A 17,511-nucleotide genomic window follows, 5' to 3' on the forward strand; every position below is an offset into this window, starting at 1 on the left:
GAGCGGTCCCTCGGACCCTCCAGCGAAGGCGGATGAAGGCTGGAGCGGTCCCTCGGACCCTCCAGCGAAGACAAACGAAGGCTGACGAAGGCTGGAGCGGTCCCACTGACCCTCCAGCAGACGAAGGCCGGAGCGGTCCCTCGGACTCTCGTAACAGAGGTAAAAGAAACAAAAATGCTATACGGGAACTAATGACGAGAGGGAAAACATAGACCTCTGAACATTGGCTACCTACTAACATAAAGTTTCTGATTATGGTACTAAGAATCTGTAGCTACAAACACACTGATTAGCAAGGGCTAGCAGATAAGCTGTTACCAGGAATGCTGAGAAAGTAAACAAGTCTTGGCTAGACCATCTCCAAAATAATTTTTAAACCAATAAACAAGATTCGCACCGCGTGTGCAGCAGCGAAGCCAGAAGGAAATAGTCTCTTTATCGGGCTGGGCACGTTATTTGGGATTTTCCGGAGCAGGCATACAAGGTGCAGGGTCACAGGGTTTCTCTGAGTCACTGTAATGAAAGGAGTGTAGAGTCAATGCGTGCCCCACACAGCACTCCAAGAAGTGGTGGCAACAAAATACATAGTCTTACTTGTCTGGGTTGACGGCGAGGCTAGGAGGGGATTAGTGGTCCGAGTGAGGCTAAACCAGTTCGTGTACACTCACTGTGAAGTGCAGGGCAGGGAGGCAGGCAGGTGAATAGGGTCGAGAATAGTAGCAGGCCAGCGACGGGGAGTTGAGTGGTTACAGGCAGCAAGATCCAATCCACTGTGAAGCTGCAGAGGCAAGTAGACAGGGTTTACTGAGCTAGGACTCTCACTAACGTGGGTTAGCTGACATTCCAGCGAGGAATGTCTTCTTCTTCGTTTAACGGCGGTTAGCAACCAACGTAAAGGAGCATTACTGCCTCCTACTGTTCCAGAGTATGGGACAGACATTGAGTTTACAATTTGTATCACAGCGAGCAATGTTTGAGAACGCTGGTCTTAAGAGCCTCCCAGCAAATTACACACAGGTGCCACAAACGAGGGGTGTGGTGACTCTGCCCAGTGATGGATTTACTGGCATGCAGGAAAACCCAGCACTCACCCGGACCATGACACAGGTATCCTCCTACCAGAGCCTTGCACTAGTGTCTGGTGAGTCCTTCAAATGAAGACAAAGTCCAGAGAAGAGACAGTCCAGAATCTCATACAGGAGTCATCTGGGCTCTATTACCAAAACAATGACTTGTAGTAGACCAAGTAGAACAGAGTGGATATAGTACGAAAGGATTCAGACTAACCAAAACTTCTACAACAGTCTCACAGCACAATCTCTGGGTGTTCTAACAGTAAGATTGTTCACTTGTTTGATTGCTTCAAATCGGTCCCATCTGGCAGCTCTGGTGTTGCAAAAACACATTTGCTTTGCCAAAAGGGGCCCTAGAAACTGAACATCGGCTGCTCTTGTTAGCCAATATTTTTATATATGTGTAGTGTAACAATCCCACAGGTGACTTGTGGAAGAAAAGAGAACAAAAAAAGAAAGGGGTAGAAATCTGTCAGTATGAGTATCACATGATGTGACATCACATGAGATGACGTCAATGAGGTGTCATAAACAGTACGTGACCAGATGGCAAAAACTGCAGATCAACTGTGGTCATGTGGAAAGATTATCTGTTAAAGTTCTGCAAGGAAGTATTTTGGCTTCTTTCTCTGCTCCAAAGATCAAAATCCCTCAAAGCTAAAACATTAATTTTGCTGTGTGCTAATTTAACATGTTTTTAATGTTTGTTTAACATGTCCTCCACAAACGAAACTCTGACAAATATCACTGTCGGGCAGCAGAATCAGCTATTTCTCGAGATAGTGTTTTCTTGCATTGTCACAACACTAACATGCTGTGTATTTCTTTTTATTAATGCAACCATGTTGTTTACTCTAAGAAGTAAACCCGTGTTTGGTCAAACCTCTCGTTACATTCTTCTCTACAACCTTCTGTTTGCAGATACTCTACAGATGGCACAGAGTCAGCTCATGTTTTTACTGTCTGCTTGTAGAATAACGTTGCTGTATCCGATATGTGGTGTGCTAGTGTCACTTGCCACTCTATTGACTTTAATCTCTCCTCTCACACTGGTGGCGATGTCTCTGGAGAGATATGTAGCTGTGTGCTACCCACTGAGACATGCTACGATCATCACCGTCAGAAACACAGCGCTGGCTGTTTGTGTGGTTTGGACACTAAGTTTGCTAAATGTTTTAATAGAAGTTGTTCTGATGTTACGTGTCCGATTCCAGGATCTGCTGCACCTTCAGATGGAATATTCCTGTAACAAGGAGAAACTGACTCTTGATCCGATATCTGATCTCTATGCCAAAGCCTTCAGTTATTTTCTGTTTGTTTTAGCTGCAGGGGCATTCATTTTTTCTTATATTGGTGTGACTGTAGTAGCCCAGTCGGCCTCTACAGACAAAGCTTCAGCTGAAAAGGCTCGTAAGACACTGGTGTTGCATTTGGTGCAGCTTGGTCTTAGTGTCTTTATGCAGCTGGCTATGTTTATTAACAGAACGTGGAGATTTAATGGCTAAGGTGATATCTTAAAAACTGAAACAAATATTTCAGAGATATTTAAAGTTAGCATGCTTACAGCTCAAGGTTATTTAAGTCTGGCATCTCTTTTTTTCTTTGGTGTGTCCTCAGAGCATTTTTTTACTTTAAAACATTTAAAACTATATTTGTTGTGGGGTTTCTGAAACAAAGATTCCAAATGACACAATAATGGTCAAAAATGTTATTGACCAATACTGTCTCCCCCCCTTACGTTAGCTGCTTTCATCAGGCCAGTGAGTTCTGTGATGGGATATTACTCTATTACATATTGATGGCATATTTTAACAATATCACTTCAGTAATAGTTATATGCATGTAGAATAGCATCACAAATGTATATTTATGCTTTACACCCTGTGACATGGGCCAACATGTAAGAGTTGTGGAATATCTTTGTCTAAGATGAGAGGGCGGCAGACATGGTCAGGGACCAATTTCTCAATGTTGCAACGTTTGATTAAACCACTTCAAAGACTCTCACCAAGGGTTTGCAGCTTGCTTTTGTTTTTTATTTCCATAACAGTAACAGTGAAACTCAGCACACATCTGAGAAAGTGATTTTAAATAGAAGTCAGGAATTTTTCATCATTTCTAAAAAGATGCATAATCCAAGTGTCTGGGATGCAGGGAAAAAAGAAGCTAAATGCAGAGCTCTGGTGAACAGTGTGTTTATTTACAGTGTCCAAAGGTGCTCCCTTTCAAACTCCCAAGTGCTGCTTCATCCGTGCAGTCCCGTGAGCGACTAGTGTGTCCCGATTCTCCTTTCCGTCCAAATAACCTAGGGGAACCTGAGACCAAATACACGGTTAGCTGACTTCTTAACCAACAATCTCCCACACTCTCAGTTTGCTAACGCTACCAGTTTGGCGTAGGATGAAGGCTGATTAGAAGCAGCTGGCAGAGCAATCAAGCACGGGTGAGTCGAGAGCCGCGTGGACGAGCCTCCAGGGGGAATAATAATAATAATGATAATAATGGATACTTTATTGATCCCCATGGGGAAATTACTTGTTTTTCTCTGCATTTGACCCATTCACTCAGTGAAGCAGTGGGCAGCCCACTAAGCAGGCGCCCGGGGAGCAGTGTGTAGGGACGGTACCTTGCTCAGGGGTACCTCAGGGTAGCCGTTAAGTGGATTCGAACCGCCGACCTTCCGATCATGGGGCGACCACTTTACCTACTGAGCTAGCGCTCACTTCCCTAAACAGCTGCCACAGCTGGGGAAAAGAGAAAAATCTGCAGTAAGCGTTAAGTGACTGACAATTCTACAATCACCAGTTCACACCACTGTACTTAAATACTAATCATTCCTTTGTCTCCAAGGCGAGTCCCTCTTCTTCTCTCCAGGCTTTATGAACAATAACGGTCGGAGATGTCGATCAGTGGTATGTGCACAAAGTTTGAATCAGATATTAATACATCAAAATTGTTGCAGGGGACTACTTGTTATCACTGCTATAGAAAACATTTATTGAAATCTCTAAAACAAAATCAGCACAAACAAAAATGTTTGACATCAATTTTGTTTGATTTAAGGAAGGTGCGACTGCAGCTTCACTCACATGGAGGACCGAGAAAATGGACTATTCAATGCACACACACCCTCACACACACACAGAGAGACACACACATGCACACAGAGACACACACACACACACACACACACATGCACACAGAGACACACACACACACCCACACACATGCACACACATAAGTAAACACGTGTGTGTGAACTCAAAACGTCAAAAAGCAAAGCAAACATGTCTGCATCGGTACATGGATGTGAATTTATCTCGTTTCTAATCAGAGTCACACTTAAGTGCAATAAATCATGTAAAAGGTCCAGATAGCTGCACTTAAATAACAGCTAAATAAAACCCAGACGCTCCTCTCGGTGCTTATTATTTTCAATTTCATGTGAGTTTGGCAACGGCGAGAAACTTGGTGTCGTAGTACCATGGACGTCCACTATGGGGCGCTAACGGTCTCATTTTCCCCCATTCGGCAGGTGTCCGTGCTTTTACTTTGAAAGTCGCAACAGGAAGTGCGCGTTTCATTGTTAGAGCGTGTTGACTGTGGTCCTGCTGCCGCTCAGCCTCCTCCCGTCGTCGCCATGGTGCAGATGATGGAGTCGCAGTGCGAGTATTTCATGTATTTCCCGGCGGTGCCGATCACGGACCTGTCCGACCCGGCCCGGTACCGCACGCTGCCCCGCAGGAGCCACCTGTACCTGGGCGAGACCGTCCGCTTCCTGCTGGTGCTGCGCTGCAGGGAAGCCGGAGCGACGCCGACCGAGCACGGCCCGGGTACGTGAGGGAGGGCCGAGGAGAGATGAGTGTACGAGCCTGTGATAGTCAGACAGACGTGAACATGAAAACACGGAGACAGAGTCTGGTGTGGGAGCAGCTGTCACAGAAACCTGCTGAGGCTCCTCCTGTAACGTTAGGATGTTTTCGTGACGTGTCCCGCAGGTGTGCGCAGGATATCCTCGTTATGCCGTCTTACATACGTCACGTGTATTTATATGCATGAGTCACGTTAGTCAGGAACAAACAACAAAGCCTCAGCAGTAACGGCCGCACACTCACGGTTAACCCTTTGTCTGCATTTATGGAGGTCATACCTGCACCACCCAGAAACCTCCACCTGACTGTTATGGCCGCGCAGTTTAGGTCAAAGCAGGCTCAACGTCTGCGGTAACAGAGCACGAGAAACTAACACATCCAGACAAATGCATTCATTAAACCTGCGCTTGGCCAGCAGTAGATACGAGCTTCAAACGAAACCATGTAGGTGCAGAGCGGGACTCACATACAATGAACCAGAGTTAAACTCCTGAGATGATCCGGCCGGGGGACCCGTACTGATCCAGGACCAGAACATCGCTCAGTACCCAGCAAACTGGAGCTGAGACGGTAAAATCCCAGCAGCCATGATGGATCAACGCAGGGCTGAAATGCTACTGTGCAAAAAGCAAGTTCAGTTACTGGGAAACGAAGCAGCAAAAAGATGCAGTAAAACACATTTAAATAGAATAAAATATCGTATGAAACAGGACCATACCTGCCTTAAACACCTGCACAGATGGGGCCGCAAACACGAGCTACTGTAGGACCGCAGCTCCACCTGCAGGGATGAAATCCCACAGCTCCAACACGGCTGCAGCACTGAAACAGGAAAAGATGTGAAGGTTCAAAGAGTGAGCGCTGCCACTGAAACAAAGAACCGTTTGGGGAATTTGTTTTCGCTTAACTTTGTTAGTCATTTTCTCAGAAGTCTGAGTTACAGAGTCAAACTCTTCAGATTTTTGTACTTAAAAATGTTTCTTTGGGTGTAAAAAAGCTTCCTTAAGTCTGGAGCAGAGCTGTCTCTTCCAGCAGGGGGCGCTGATGGCACCGCGGCAGGTTTTGGGACGGAATCGGCCAGCAGCCGGGCGTGGAGGGAGCTGGCCGGATCTCTGTGCGCCGTGGCGAGCGTGAGTCCGGGTGAGAGCAGTCGTCACCGAGGCAACCACCATCAGCATCACCACGACTACCAGAGCAGCGGGGACGAGGCCAACGAGGACGGCGAAGAGGACTACATCGCGGCGGCCGAGGCCGCCATCGCTGCGCTGGGCAGCAGGGTGGACTCCCGGTGCCGGAGCTTCAGGGACTGCAAACCTCTGCTCATCCACAACTCCTCTGGGACGGCGTCGAGGGAGTTCCGCAGGGCGCCCGTCCAGGTAGACGCGCACCTTTACCTGTCTTTGATACGGCGCTCCTCTCTCCAGCTGTTAGATTAAGATCCTCAGAGGCGATGCTTTCCTCTCAGGCGCCATGATGTGTTTGCTCCTCCCTGTCAGTCTCCTCTAGATGAGCCGGTGGTCCTGACGGATGAGGTCATCTTCCCGCTCACCGTCTCTCTGGACAAACTGCCCGTCAGCACCCTTAAAGTCAAGGTCCGCCTTCTTCTGGACGCAGATATCTGGTGTTGTGTGAAGACTTTGAGTCGTAGCTGCTTCGCGCAGTAATTTTGCTCCATGTGCATTCAGGTGATGGTCACGGTGTGGAAGAAGGAGGCGGAGAAAGTGGAGGTGCAGGAACTCGGCTACCTGAGCGTGCTGCAGCAGAGAGAGCCGACGCACACCTTCAGACACGACCTGAACACCTTCAAGGCTCAGGGTAGGCACTGAATACTTCATGGGAACGCCGCGGGTAGACAGACCGCTCCATTAACCCTTTAGAGCCGGTCGGAGCGGGCACGCTCTGTTTTACGTAACTATTTTTAAATCCCGGTAGCACTGCAACCACGTAAGCTAGCGCAATAATTTTTTTTGCATATGAAACCAGAGGAGTTGTACTTACATCTGATGCCATCAACTTGTCCTCGGTCACGGTTTCCTTCCACATAAAGCTTTGCAAAAACTGCATAAAAAGCACTTGCAGCAACAAAAACATAATATTCCAGAAACACGCTTTGCCGATCCGATCAGCTGTTCGTAACACTTCCTACGTTGGAATAGACGTCAGCGCGAACTTTTGCATGTCCACCATTACCTGCCCGAAACCGGAAGTGACGTCATTTTTGCGGAAATGTAGTTTTTTTTTTTTTTTTACCATCAGGGCTTCAGGGCCTATACTGCTCTTTTTAAAAGTTATCTTTGACTTTATAACTTTCTGTGTGGTTTCTGGGATGCTGAGGACTCATATTGCACTGCTGGAAATAGTTTATTTTGATGCACATGCTGCTTTTTTGCAAATTTTCTTTATAATATTTCTTTTTCCTGCAGTGTATAAAAATTGGTGTATTTCAAAAAGAAAACTATGAAGACACTCAAAATAAATTTCCTGTGGTGGGAAACTATTTGTGCAACTTTTTTGTATTTACAGTTTTGAGGGATAAACCTCTTAAATTTCTCTAACTACAAATATATGTTAAAATATATGTTATTGCACTTTTTTGCAATTTATGTAATTACTATGCACTTAATGCAGACATATTATTAAAATCTGGGCTATAATGGTTGTATTGATGTATAGCAACTTGAAATGCTCCCAAAAATGGCTCCACAGCAGGTAAAAATATGATATAAGCTTTGGTGGACTTGGTTCTATGGTCGGTCTTAAAGGGTTAAACATGAGCCACAGCCGGGGCTGAGAGGAAGCAGGTGGGAACAGCGCGCACCTGACAGTGACTCACACAGGTGACGATGAGAACAAACAAGATGCAACAGGAAAGTAACCTTCAAAATAAAACAGGAAGTACTGAACAATTATGAATCAAACGGGATGACGAGACATTTAATCATTATTTATTTTTGATGTCTGGCTCTCTTCCACAGCAGGGGGTCACGTGAGTGTGGGGGGGTGTTATTGTAGGCTCTGCCTGACAGCTGCTCGAGGTGACACCACCTGAGTCGTTAGCAGAGCATCCGTCTAGATTTCAGTAAATCAAGATAAATGCTGTAACAGTAAAAAACAATCAATGACGGAGGTCAGTTATGGACATATGATCAGTTTCATTGATCAGTCAGGAGTTAAATCAGCTCCTTCACTTCCGGCCTCCTCGGCTCCTGAGTCGCCTGAGATGGGGTGGGACCCATTTCCTGCTCCGTCCTCGCCTCTGAGAGCCTCGCTGAGGTTCCCACACTGAGGGCGGGACTGTTTTATCCTGATAAACAGAATTTTAATGATTTTATAAGATGTCACGTTGTCCTCTGGGAGGTTTAACACAGCTTCTGATCCACAGTGAGCACCACCCTGACCGTCCTGCCGCCTCCAACCGTCCGCTGCAAGCAGATGACTGTTTCTGGAAAACACCTCGCGGTCTTAAAAGGTACAGAACGCTCTTCATCATCACTGTGATGTCACTGTGGTGACCGATGCTTGCATGTCAGGGAAGCCTCCAAGCTAAGCGACATAAACCCAGCTGTGTGCTGCGACATGAAGCTGAACAGGGCGGCGATCAGCAATAGATGCATCACCTCCTTTAACCTGACGTCCAGCATGCCAGCGCACCGCCGGCACGCCGAGGCGTCGCTGAGCCCCGTGAAACGGTCGAGTCTCTGCTCCGTGGTTGTGACTCTGATCAGCAGGACGATGTAGGAATATTTTGGTATTTAATCTAAAAGCACCAGCAGAGGGCGCTGTTTTTTAAATCCTCGTTAATTAAAGGCCGAAACGAATCCGTAAATAAAATAAAATCGATTCAGTTGCTTGGTTGCAGTGGTTTGATTCCAACTGTGATTCTGTTTCCTGTCCCGCTGTCAGTGCTGAACGAGTCTTCTCAGGAGGAGGTGAGTGTTCGGGATGTTCGCATTTTACCGAACCTCAACGCCTCCTACCTTCCCGTGATGCCCGACGGCTCCGTGCTGCTGGTGGACAACGTGTGGTGCGTATACGACCCGTTCAAATGGTTTGTGCCCAGAGTTCAGAAGGCGCCGCCGTGGCTGCTGCTGTCTCTGCGTGTTAGTTATGACTTTGTGTTTGTTACATTGTATTTAATGACAGTGTTGTGTATACCTTGTTACACTGTGTTGGATTTTTATCATTTGTATCATTGCAGATAGTTTTTAGTAATGATGCTACTTTGTGTTATACTCGATTACTTTGAGTTTCTGGGACTTTGTTCGTAAAACGAGTTGTTGTGCAGTCAGATTGTGTGTTTGTGCGATGCTCCTGAATGTCTGTATTTGTTGTTCTTCGCTCTGCAGTCATCAGTCCGGTGAGGTCGGCATGGCGTCCTTCTGCCGGGTGGACAGCCTGGCCTGCCGTCTTCCCAGCATGCTCAGCGCTTTGGAGGAGCACGACTTCCTGTTCCAGCTGCACCTCAACGACATGCCGCAGGACGACTCCAGTGAGGTGCGTTCGTGTTGCGTTGTGTGTTTTATAGTTTGGTGCACAGTGCGCTCTGGTGACGTGACAGTTTGTGTTCTCCTCGCGATTTCCTGAAGAAGGAAAAGTAAACGACGTGTTTCTGTGAACGGCTGTGTCAGCGCAGGATTTATTAGGACTTTGAGGACGGACACACTGTAGAGCAGCTGTGACGCGACGGTCGTTCCTGCATTAATGCGTCCTTTACTTATTTCGCTGCTGTCAGCATGTGTGTGCTTGTGTTCAGGGGCTGGAGGTTCCTCTGGTCGCTGTGCTGCAGTGGTCAACTTCCAAGATGCCTTTCACCAACTGCATCTACACCCACTACAGGTAAGGCTGGATGAAACGCTCCACACGTGCTGTGTTAGTCTTGGTAAGAGATATCCAGGCTCGGGGCTGCAGACCTCTGCTGTGGCCACCAGGAGCGACGGGAAACATCTCCGTGCATCCGGACATACACTGAACAAAAATATAAACGCAAGACCTTTGTTACTGCTCCCATTCCCCATGGGATGGACGTAGAGACCTAAAATTCATTCCAGATACACAATATAACCATCCCTCCCAAACAGTGGTCACAAATCAGTCCAAATGTGTGGTAGTGGGCACATCTGCTATATTGAGATAATCCATCCCACCTCACAGGTGTGCCACATCAGGATGCTGATCTGACATCATGAGTAGTGCACAGGTGTACCTCAGACTGCCCACAACAAAAGGCCACCCTGGAATGTGCAGTTTTGTCTCACAGCAAAATGCCACAGATGCCACAAGCAATGAGGGAGCGTGCAATTGGCATGCTGACAGCAGGAATGTCAACCAGATCTGTCGCCCGTGCATTGAATGTTCATTTCTCAACCATAAGCCGTCTCCACAGGCGTTTCAGAGAATATGGCAGCACATCCAACCGGCCTCACAACCGCAGACCTCGTGTAACCACACCAGCCCAGGACCTCCACATCCAGCAGGTTCACCTCCAAGATCGTCTGAGACCAGCCACCCAGACAGCTGCTGGAACAATTGGTTTGCACAACCAAACAATTTCTGCACAAACTGTCAGAAACCGTCTCAGGGACGCTCAACTGCATGCCCGTCGTCCTCATCGGGGTCTTGACCTGACTCCAGCTCGTCGCCGTAACAGACTTGTGTGGGCAAATGCTCACATTCGATGGCGTCTGGCACGTTGGAGAGGTGTGCGCTTCACGGATGAATCATGGTTCACATTGTTCAGGGCAGATGGCAGCTGAGAATGTCCCAGTTCTTGCATGGCCAGCATACTCACCGGACATGTCACCCATTGAGCATGTTCGGGATGTGCTTGACCGGCGTATACGACAGCGTGTACCAGTTCCCACGAATATCCAACAACCTCGCACAGCCATTGAAGTGGAGTGGACCAACATTCCACAGGCCACAATTGACAATCTGATAGACTCCATGCGACGATGTGTTGCACTGCATGAGGCAAATGGTGGTCACACCAGATACTGACCGGTTCTGGGTCCCCAGACCCCCAATAGCGCAAAAAACTGCACATTCCAGGGTGGCCTTTTGTTGTGGGCAGTCTGAGGTACACCTGTGCACTACTCATGATGTCAGATCAGCATCCTGATGTGGCACACCTGTGAGGTGGGATGGATTATCTCAATATGGCAGATGTGCCCACTACCACACATTTGGACTGATTTGTGACCACTGTTTGGGAGGGATGGTTATATTGTGTATCTGGAATGAATTTTAGGTCTCTACGTCCATCCCATGGGGAATGGGAGCAGTAACAAAGGTGTTGCGTTTATATTTTTGTTGAGTGTATTTCCTGTCCAGCAGCAGGACGACACAGCGTTTAGTGTTTTTCCTGCTGCTTCTCTAAATGACCCGCCGTCCTCCCTCCCCTCCACTCAGGTTGCCCAGTATCCGTCTGGACCGGCCGCGCTTCGTCATGATGGCCAGCTGTCCGAGCACCGTCAGGGTGAAGGAGCACTTCAAGGTCAAATACGTTCTTCTCAACAACCTGCAGGACTTCCTGGCTGTGCGGCTCGTCTGGACTCCAGAGGGTCAGCGAGTATTTTGATTCATGTTTGATTTTTTGAAAAAATCCACCCTGCAGCTGTTTGAAAGGAAACCTGTGAGCGGGTTTGTTTCTGGGACGCATGGCAGTCTGTGGGGACTCAGCCTCTAGTGGACGTTAGGGGGAGTGCAGGCTGATGGTGCTTTGTCCAGCTGGTTCTGGTTGTGTTCTCCTCGTGGATGGAGACGGTTCTCTGGACCAGTTTCAGGAGAATCGCGCCGCTCTCTGTCAGTCGTGGTTCAGACCGAGTAATGTGTTGTTTGCTTGCTCGCTCAGGTCGAGGTCAGGGGGAAGACGCAGCGCTGTCTGCCGTGGTCTGTCACACCCCTCTCAGTAACCTGGGTCACTGCCGCAAAGGAAGCACTCTGTCGTTCAGCGTGGCCTTCCAGATCCTCAAACCAGGACTGTACGAGGTACGCCGAGCTTTGAGCGCCTGCTTCCTTATCTCGCCCGCTCACACGGGACGTCATGTTTTCTCCTGTCTCTGCAGCTGAGTCAGCACATGAAGTTAAAGCTCCAGTTCACAGCGTCGGTGTCCAACCCTCCACCCGACGCCCGGCCCCTGTCACGTAAGCTCTGAGCAGGAAACAAACACAAAAGGCTTTGACCTGCGTCTGTTCTGATTTCTGTGTCGTGTCGAAAACCATCCAGGTAAAAACAGCCCGTCCAGCCCGGCGGTTCGAGACCTCCTGGACCGACACCAGGCCAGTCTGGGGCGCTCTCAGTCCTTCTCCCACCAGCAGCCGTCTCGGTCCCACATCATGAGGTAACTTTAGTAACTTCAGCTTCATATCACATCGAGTATGTCGTTTAATCTTATCTGTGTGCGACAGGACGGGCAGCGCCATGGAGCGACGGGCCATCACGCCTCCCGTTGGCTCTCCGGTCGGTCGGCCGCTCTACCTGCCGCCGCAGGACAAGTCGCTGCTGTCGCTGGACAAGATCGCCAAGAGGGAGTGCAAAGTCCTGGTGGTGGATCCTGTCAGCTAGGCAGCGAGAGGAGAGGCTTTTATTTTGATAGAGAAACGCTCACGAGAAGAGATGACAAAGAAGCTGACTTCATGTTACTGCAGGAAACACCCCTGTGTTTGATCAGCTGACCAATCAGAACAACGAGGAAGAAGTTCATCCTTCAGCTGAAATATTTCATGTTTTATTGTATTTAAAGACACGTTGGGTTTTCCAGCTCGTTTCCTGGAAGCGTTCTTTAAAGTTTTATCTTATATTTATCTTTAAAGCATCGTCCAGATGGAGCCACTGAATCGTTTTATGCTCCAGGTGTGTTTTACAGGATGAAAGCTGCAAACACGCAGCTCAGCTCCACAAAGAGCTGAAGAACTGAGAATTTATTTTACATTGTTTAGTAAAGTTTCCAGGAAATGAGCTGGAAAGTGCCAAACCTGCAAAATAAAGTGTTAGCTTTTTACTTCTGTGTTATTTTCAGAGTAAAAGACATTACAGGTTAAAAACGTATTAACCTGAGGACAGTCACAGTTAACGTTTTCTTTCAGTGTTATTTCCTCCATCGCGTCACAAACGGTAACTTCAGCAGAATGTTGCTAATAAAATGAATGTAATGGTCCAGGCTGTTGTTGTGAGTCTGCAGACACCCGGAGCTCCCTCACAGCGTCCCTCTGAGGACACTCAGCCTTTTATTAAAGAGCAGCACGAGTCTGCCGCCTTGCTCACGGTGTTCTGGTTCATCCTGGTTATTAACTGGCGCACATTAGCAAGACAAACTCATGAAAACTCGGGAATTCAGCTGGGATGCAGGCAGGAATCTCCAGCACTCAACCTGGGAAAACAGTTTTTTTCTGGTTTTGGCTATACTTGATGTTTTTAGGGGAGGGGCTACTGTGTCAGCGGTAGCTCCTCCCACTCCAGGTAATAACAGGGACCATCATTGCGTTAATTTATCGCAGTTCTTGGTTTATCATTAGTGAAACAATAAGCTACCAGCGAGGACACAGATGTAGCCAGAGTGTATCTGCTGTCACTGATAAAAATCAACACATGAGAAGAAATGAGCGTTTCTTTAACGTCAGAGGTCACATGATGCACCCAGGCATTTGATTGGCTCTGCTCTGTTCTCTGTGTACTTCTACGTTCTTGAAGACATTTCATCCAAGAAGCTTTTGCAGATCAGGAAGGATCTCAAAACTGGACTGCAGACAGTTGGCGTCACTAGCCCCGCCTCCGTTCAAAGATGGCCGTTCACAGTGGACATAGGCTGTAGCTGTGTCCCAAAACGTCGGCTGCATCCCCCGGAGGCCGCATTTGAAGGCCGATTACGTCACAGCCAGACGACAAAGGCTGTCCAAATTCGTAGACTCCTTCAAATGCGTCCTTCATTTCCCCGAATTCGAAGGATGGGTCGGGTGTGTCCTTCGTGGCCCACCATATCCCAGAATTCATAGCGCGGCCCAGCCAAATTTCAGCTGCCAACAATGGCGGCCGCTACTAAGTTTTAAAATTACTCTTATTAATCTTTCTGGGTCACAAAATAAACTTTTAACATATATTAAGGTGAGAGTGTATCTGTGTAAACTTCAAATATCTGCTCGGTTTATCAAGACACCACATATTTGCCAAAGTGCTTCGACGTTTTCGGAGACGTCTGTTACCCACCCGCTCGATAGCGAGCCGGGGGGTTCAATGGTCACTCCAGCTGGCGAGAGCAGCGGACTCCCGGCTTCATCGTTTTCAGACCCCCGCTCTTTTGCTACTCAGGTTATATATGATATAAGTCACTCGGATAACTTAAAAATGTAATTATTAGCCTTTTTTTCTGTTTTATTTGTTCCGGAGTAAATCAGTTCTGCTGAGATCAAAGTTATTAGATTAAATACAACTCTATTAATCCATCGGGTTGGTTCCTCTGGGCTTTTCTCACAGCTGAATAAACGTGAAACAGAAAACTGATTAAACAGAAGTGTGAGACGGTCGAGAGTTTACACCAGTGTCCTGTTAGACAGCAAGGAGCAGAGGCAGAGTTTATTAAACTCCACCGAGACAGCGGTGACGCAAATCTGAAGGCTAGACCGTCCCATTTCACAGCCTCGCACTTCCGGCCTCCTTGGTCTTTGCAGGACCCGGCCCACGTAGACTAAGAAGGCCGGGTCCTCTGAAGGATGCAGCCGAGGGTCTGCAGCCTGAAAGGCCGCATTTTAATTACGTAACTGCGACAGACGAAGGCTGTCCCAATTCAAAGGCTGCTTGAAATGCGGCCCTCAAATGCGTCCTTCATTTCCCTGAATTTTAAGGACGTGGCGGTGTAGACTTCGTGGCCCAACATATCCCAGAATGCATAGCGTGGGTGTGGATAATTTTGCTGAAAAAAAACGGCGGATGAGGGGCGCCCGAAGAGTAAACTTTAAGTAAGTACTGAATATTTTGTCACTTATTTATGTGCAAATGTTTAATAACGAAGAACATTAAACATTACTGTTGGCCACATGTCGGCAAAGTCATGTGACGTTAGTGACGTTTGTACTAACTTGGTTTTAAAGCCTTTACTTTAAAATATTCGCCGTTCAATAGCTGAGCTTAATCACAGAATGATCAAAGCTCATGTAGAAACAAACAAATGAACAAAAGATTGTCTCCTTCATTTCTGTCAAACACAGCTGTATGACACGTTTCCAGCTGTTAGTATCATGGTTGCTAGGCAACCTGGGCAGCGCGACAGAGGCTAGACCGCCCATTTCACAAGCCTCGCACTTCCGGCCTTAGCGGTCTTTGAGTACGTGGTGCTTGTGGACGTTAAGGCTGCAGACCCTGAATTGGGATACAGCCTTTGATGCTTCTTTCACTCCTCTGTCTTCTCTGTCCAACATGTGGACATTGGCATCCTCAAAGAGTGACCTTTGACCTTTAGATGCAGATGGTTTAGGGCATAGGTGTCAAACTCTGGCCCGCGGGCCAAATTTGGCCCGCAGCCTAATTACATTTGGCCCGCGAAGCCACACCAAATTACTATCAGAGCTGGCCTACTGCTATTATACAGCTGATATATATATTGTTTAGTATTAAGCTTTGCTTGTTCCATATTCAGTTTTCCAGCAAAACGTGTTTGAGTCCATAAGAAAAGATTCATTCTTATATCTGGAGGAAGATTTTGTTTCAATAAATATTAATGTCAGCCCGCGACTTTGTTCCAGTTTTGAATTTTGGCCCACTGTGTGTTTGAGTTTGACACCCCTGGTTTAGGGGTTGACAGTATTGTTCAGTTTGTTTCTGATCCTCCTTCGTTGGTGTTTGATCTTGTTTTCTGTGCGTCTTTGCTGATTTGATGAAAGCCCCGTTGGGATAACCACATGTTTCTTTACATGTGTTCCTTCTGTTTCCCTTCTGGTTCCAAGTTTGACAATTTTATCTATTTGTATTCAGTTAGGACATCATTGTGATAATTGGCTGTTACACTAATGTCACTTCACACCACACGTTTGCCTGTTTGAAACAGGAAAATAATGCAAACAAAAAGAGATAAAAGCTGTTTCTTAGTACTTGTTGCTGCTTCATGTTCTGTGTGATAGTTTCCATCGAATTCACCAGAATCTGCAAAGCTTGTGACTTCCAGTGATGGACGACAGACTAACTAAAACAAAAGCCTTCCCTTTACGTGCAGTAAGACTTTAGACCAGTGGACGTCCTGCAGGGACACTCAGTACTGACCGCCACCACACACACAGGGTAAAGATAGACAAAAGTGGAAAAGCATCAGCAAAGTTTGAACAGTGTGTTTAATACATGAGTGAAACATCAGGTCTGTGGATGGTTTTGGTTTTCAGAAGATCGATTACAAAAACAGGACGTGGATCGTTAAAGTCCACGCCTTTATTCTCTGATTGGACGAGAGTAGAGTTTCATGACTCATAGTTCAAAGTAATCCTTATTTGTACAGAGCCTCAGTGGAGCGCCGCTCTTTGTGACATCATACAGAGCTGACAGTGAAAAAAGTGAAACCTGAGTTTTAGAGCAGTGTGAAGCCCGACGTCATGACCTGTAACAGCATGTATACTAGGGCTGCCACGATTAGTCGACTAGTCACGATTACGTCGACTATCAAAATCGTCGACAACTGATTTAATAGTCGACACGTCGTTTGAAGCTTTGTAAGATCCCAAAAGACGCAGGAATCAGTAGCAGGATTTAAGAGTGTAATAACGGACTGAAACAGAAGATGGCAGCACTGCATGTACAAGGATGCCAGCTGCCGTTAAACCCCGAAGAAGAAGAAGCAGCTGTGTCCCAGAATTCATAGCGCAGCCCAGCTCAGTTTCCAACAATGGCGGCAGCTAGTTAGTTTTAATATTACTCTTATTATTCTTTCTGGGTCACAAAATAAACGTTTAACATATTTTCAGGTGAGAATGTAGCTGTGTAAACCTCAAATATCTGCTCAGTTTATCAAGACACCGCATATTTTCAAAAGCGCTCCGACGTTTTCGGAGACGTCTGTTACCCACTAGCTCGATAGCTAGCCGGGAGCTAGGCTAACTAGAGCCGTGAGAACACCGGACTCCCGGCAAATCGTTTTCAAACCCACCGCTGTCTTTCGCTACTCAGGTTAAACATGATATATGAGTCACTTAGAGAACTTAAAAATGTTATTGTTTGGCTTTTTGTAGTATTTTATTTGTTCCTGAGTAAATCGGTTTGGCTGAGATTAAAGTTATAGTTTTTACACAGCTGAATAAACATCAAGCAGACAGCTGATTATCAGAAGTGTGAGATGCTCGAGAATATACTCCGGTGTCCTGTTATATTTTAGATAGAAGGAGTTTATTAAACTTCACCGAAACAATCTGCAAATTTCATTAACATTTAATAAACTATCATCTTGTCTTTATTTTTAGTTAGCACCTGAAACACTTAAAGCTGTAAGCTAATGATAGTTATATAAGAGCAGATGCTGCTGGTGCAATAAGCTGTATGGATGATGATCTGATTAGTGACTAATCGCAAAAATAATCGCTGACTAGTCGACTAT

The 17,511-nt window shown here is 46.8% G+C and overlaps 2 protein-coding genes across 3 annotated transcripts; both read left to right on the forward strand.

Annotated features, from left to right (window-relative positions):
- The first annotated feature begins 1,786 nt into the window (after nt 1-1,786).
- Nucleotides 1,787-2,578, forward strand: LOC146566367 (odorant receptor 131-2-like). Its single transcript, XM_085287886.1, has one exon. The coding sequence runs from the start codon at nt 1,787-1,789 to the stop codon at nt 2,576-2,578; it is 792 nt and encodes a 263-aa protein (XP_085144012.1).
- A 2,066-nt stretch (nt 2,579-4,644) lies between these two features.
- LOC146566368 (trafficking protein particle complex subunit 14-like) lies at nt 4,645-13,204 on the forward strand. 2 transcript variants are annotated; one of them, XM_085289995.1, is made up of 13 exons: nt 4,645-4,906; nt 5,978-6,321; nt 6,442-6,537; nt 6,631-6,760; nt 8,328-8,414; nt 8,849-8,969; nt 9,292-9,439; nt 9,699-9,781; nt 11,354-11,505; nt 11,796-11,932; nt 12,010-12,088; nt 12,171-12,285; nt 12,353-13,204. In XM_085289995.1, exons 1-13 carry the CDS (start codon nt 4,714-4,716, stop codon nt 12,507-12,509), a joined length of 1,842 nt encoding a protein of 613 aa, XP_085146121.1. In that variant the 5' UTR covers nt 4,645-4,713; the 3' UTR covers nt 12,510-13,204. The 2 variants fall into 2 exon arrangements, with proteins under 2 accessions (XP_085146121.1, XP_085146122.1); XM_085289996.1 differs by having other exon boundaries at nt 5,981-6,321.
- Nucleotides 13,205-17,511: the final 4,307 nt, after the last annotated feature.

The sequence above is a fragment of the Mchenga conophoros genome, linkage group LG10 (genome assembly GCF_057382185.1).
Source record: "Mchenga conophoros isolate Kocher_MC1m ecotype Shallow Benthic linkage group LG10, M_conophoros_male_GT1.1, whole genome shotgun sequence".
Classification (NCBI taxonomy): Eukaryota; Metazoa; Chordata; class Actinopteri; order Cichliformes; family Cichlidae; genus Mchenga; species Mchenga conophoros.

Coding starts and splice junctions, on each gene's coding strand:
- LOC146566367 (XM_085287886.1), top strand. CDS start 1,787: ATGTCCTCCACAAACGAAACTCTGACAAATATCACTGTCGGGCAGCAG.
- LOC146566368 (XM_085289995.1), top strand. CDS start 4,714: ATGGTGCAGATGATGGAGTCGCAGTGCGAGTATTTCATGTATTTCCCG. Junction 6,538..6,630: donor TCAGCACCCTTAAAGTCAAG/GTCCGCCTTCTT, acceptor ATGTGCATTCAG/GTGATGGTCACGGTGTGGAA. Junction 9,782..11,353: donor TGCATCTACACCCACTACAG/GTAAGGCTGGAT, acceptor CCCTCCACTCAG/GTTGCCCAGTATCCGTCTGG.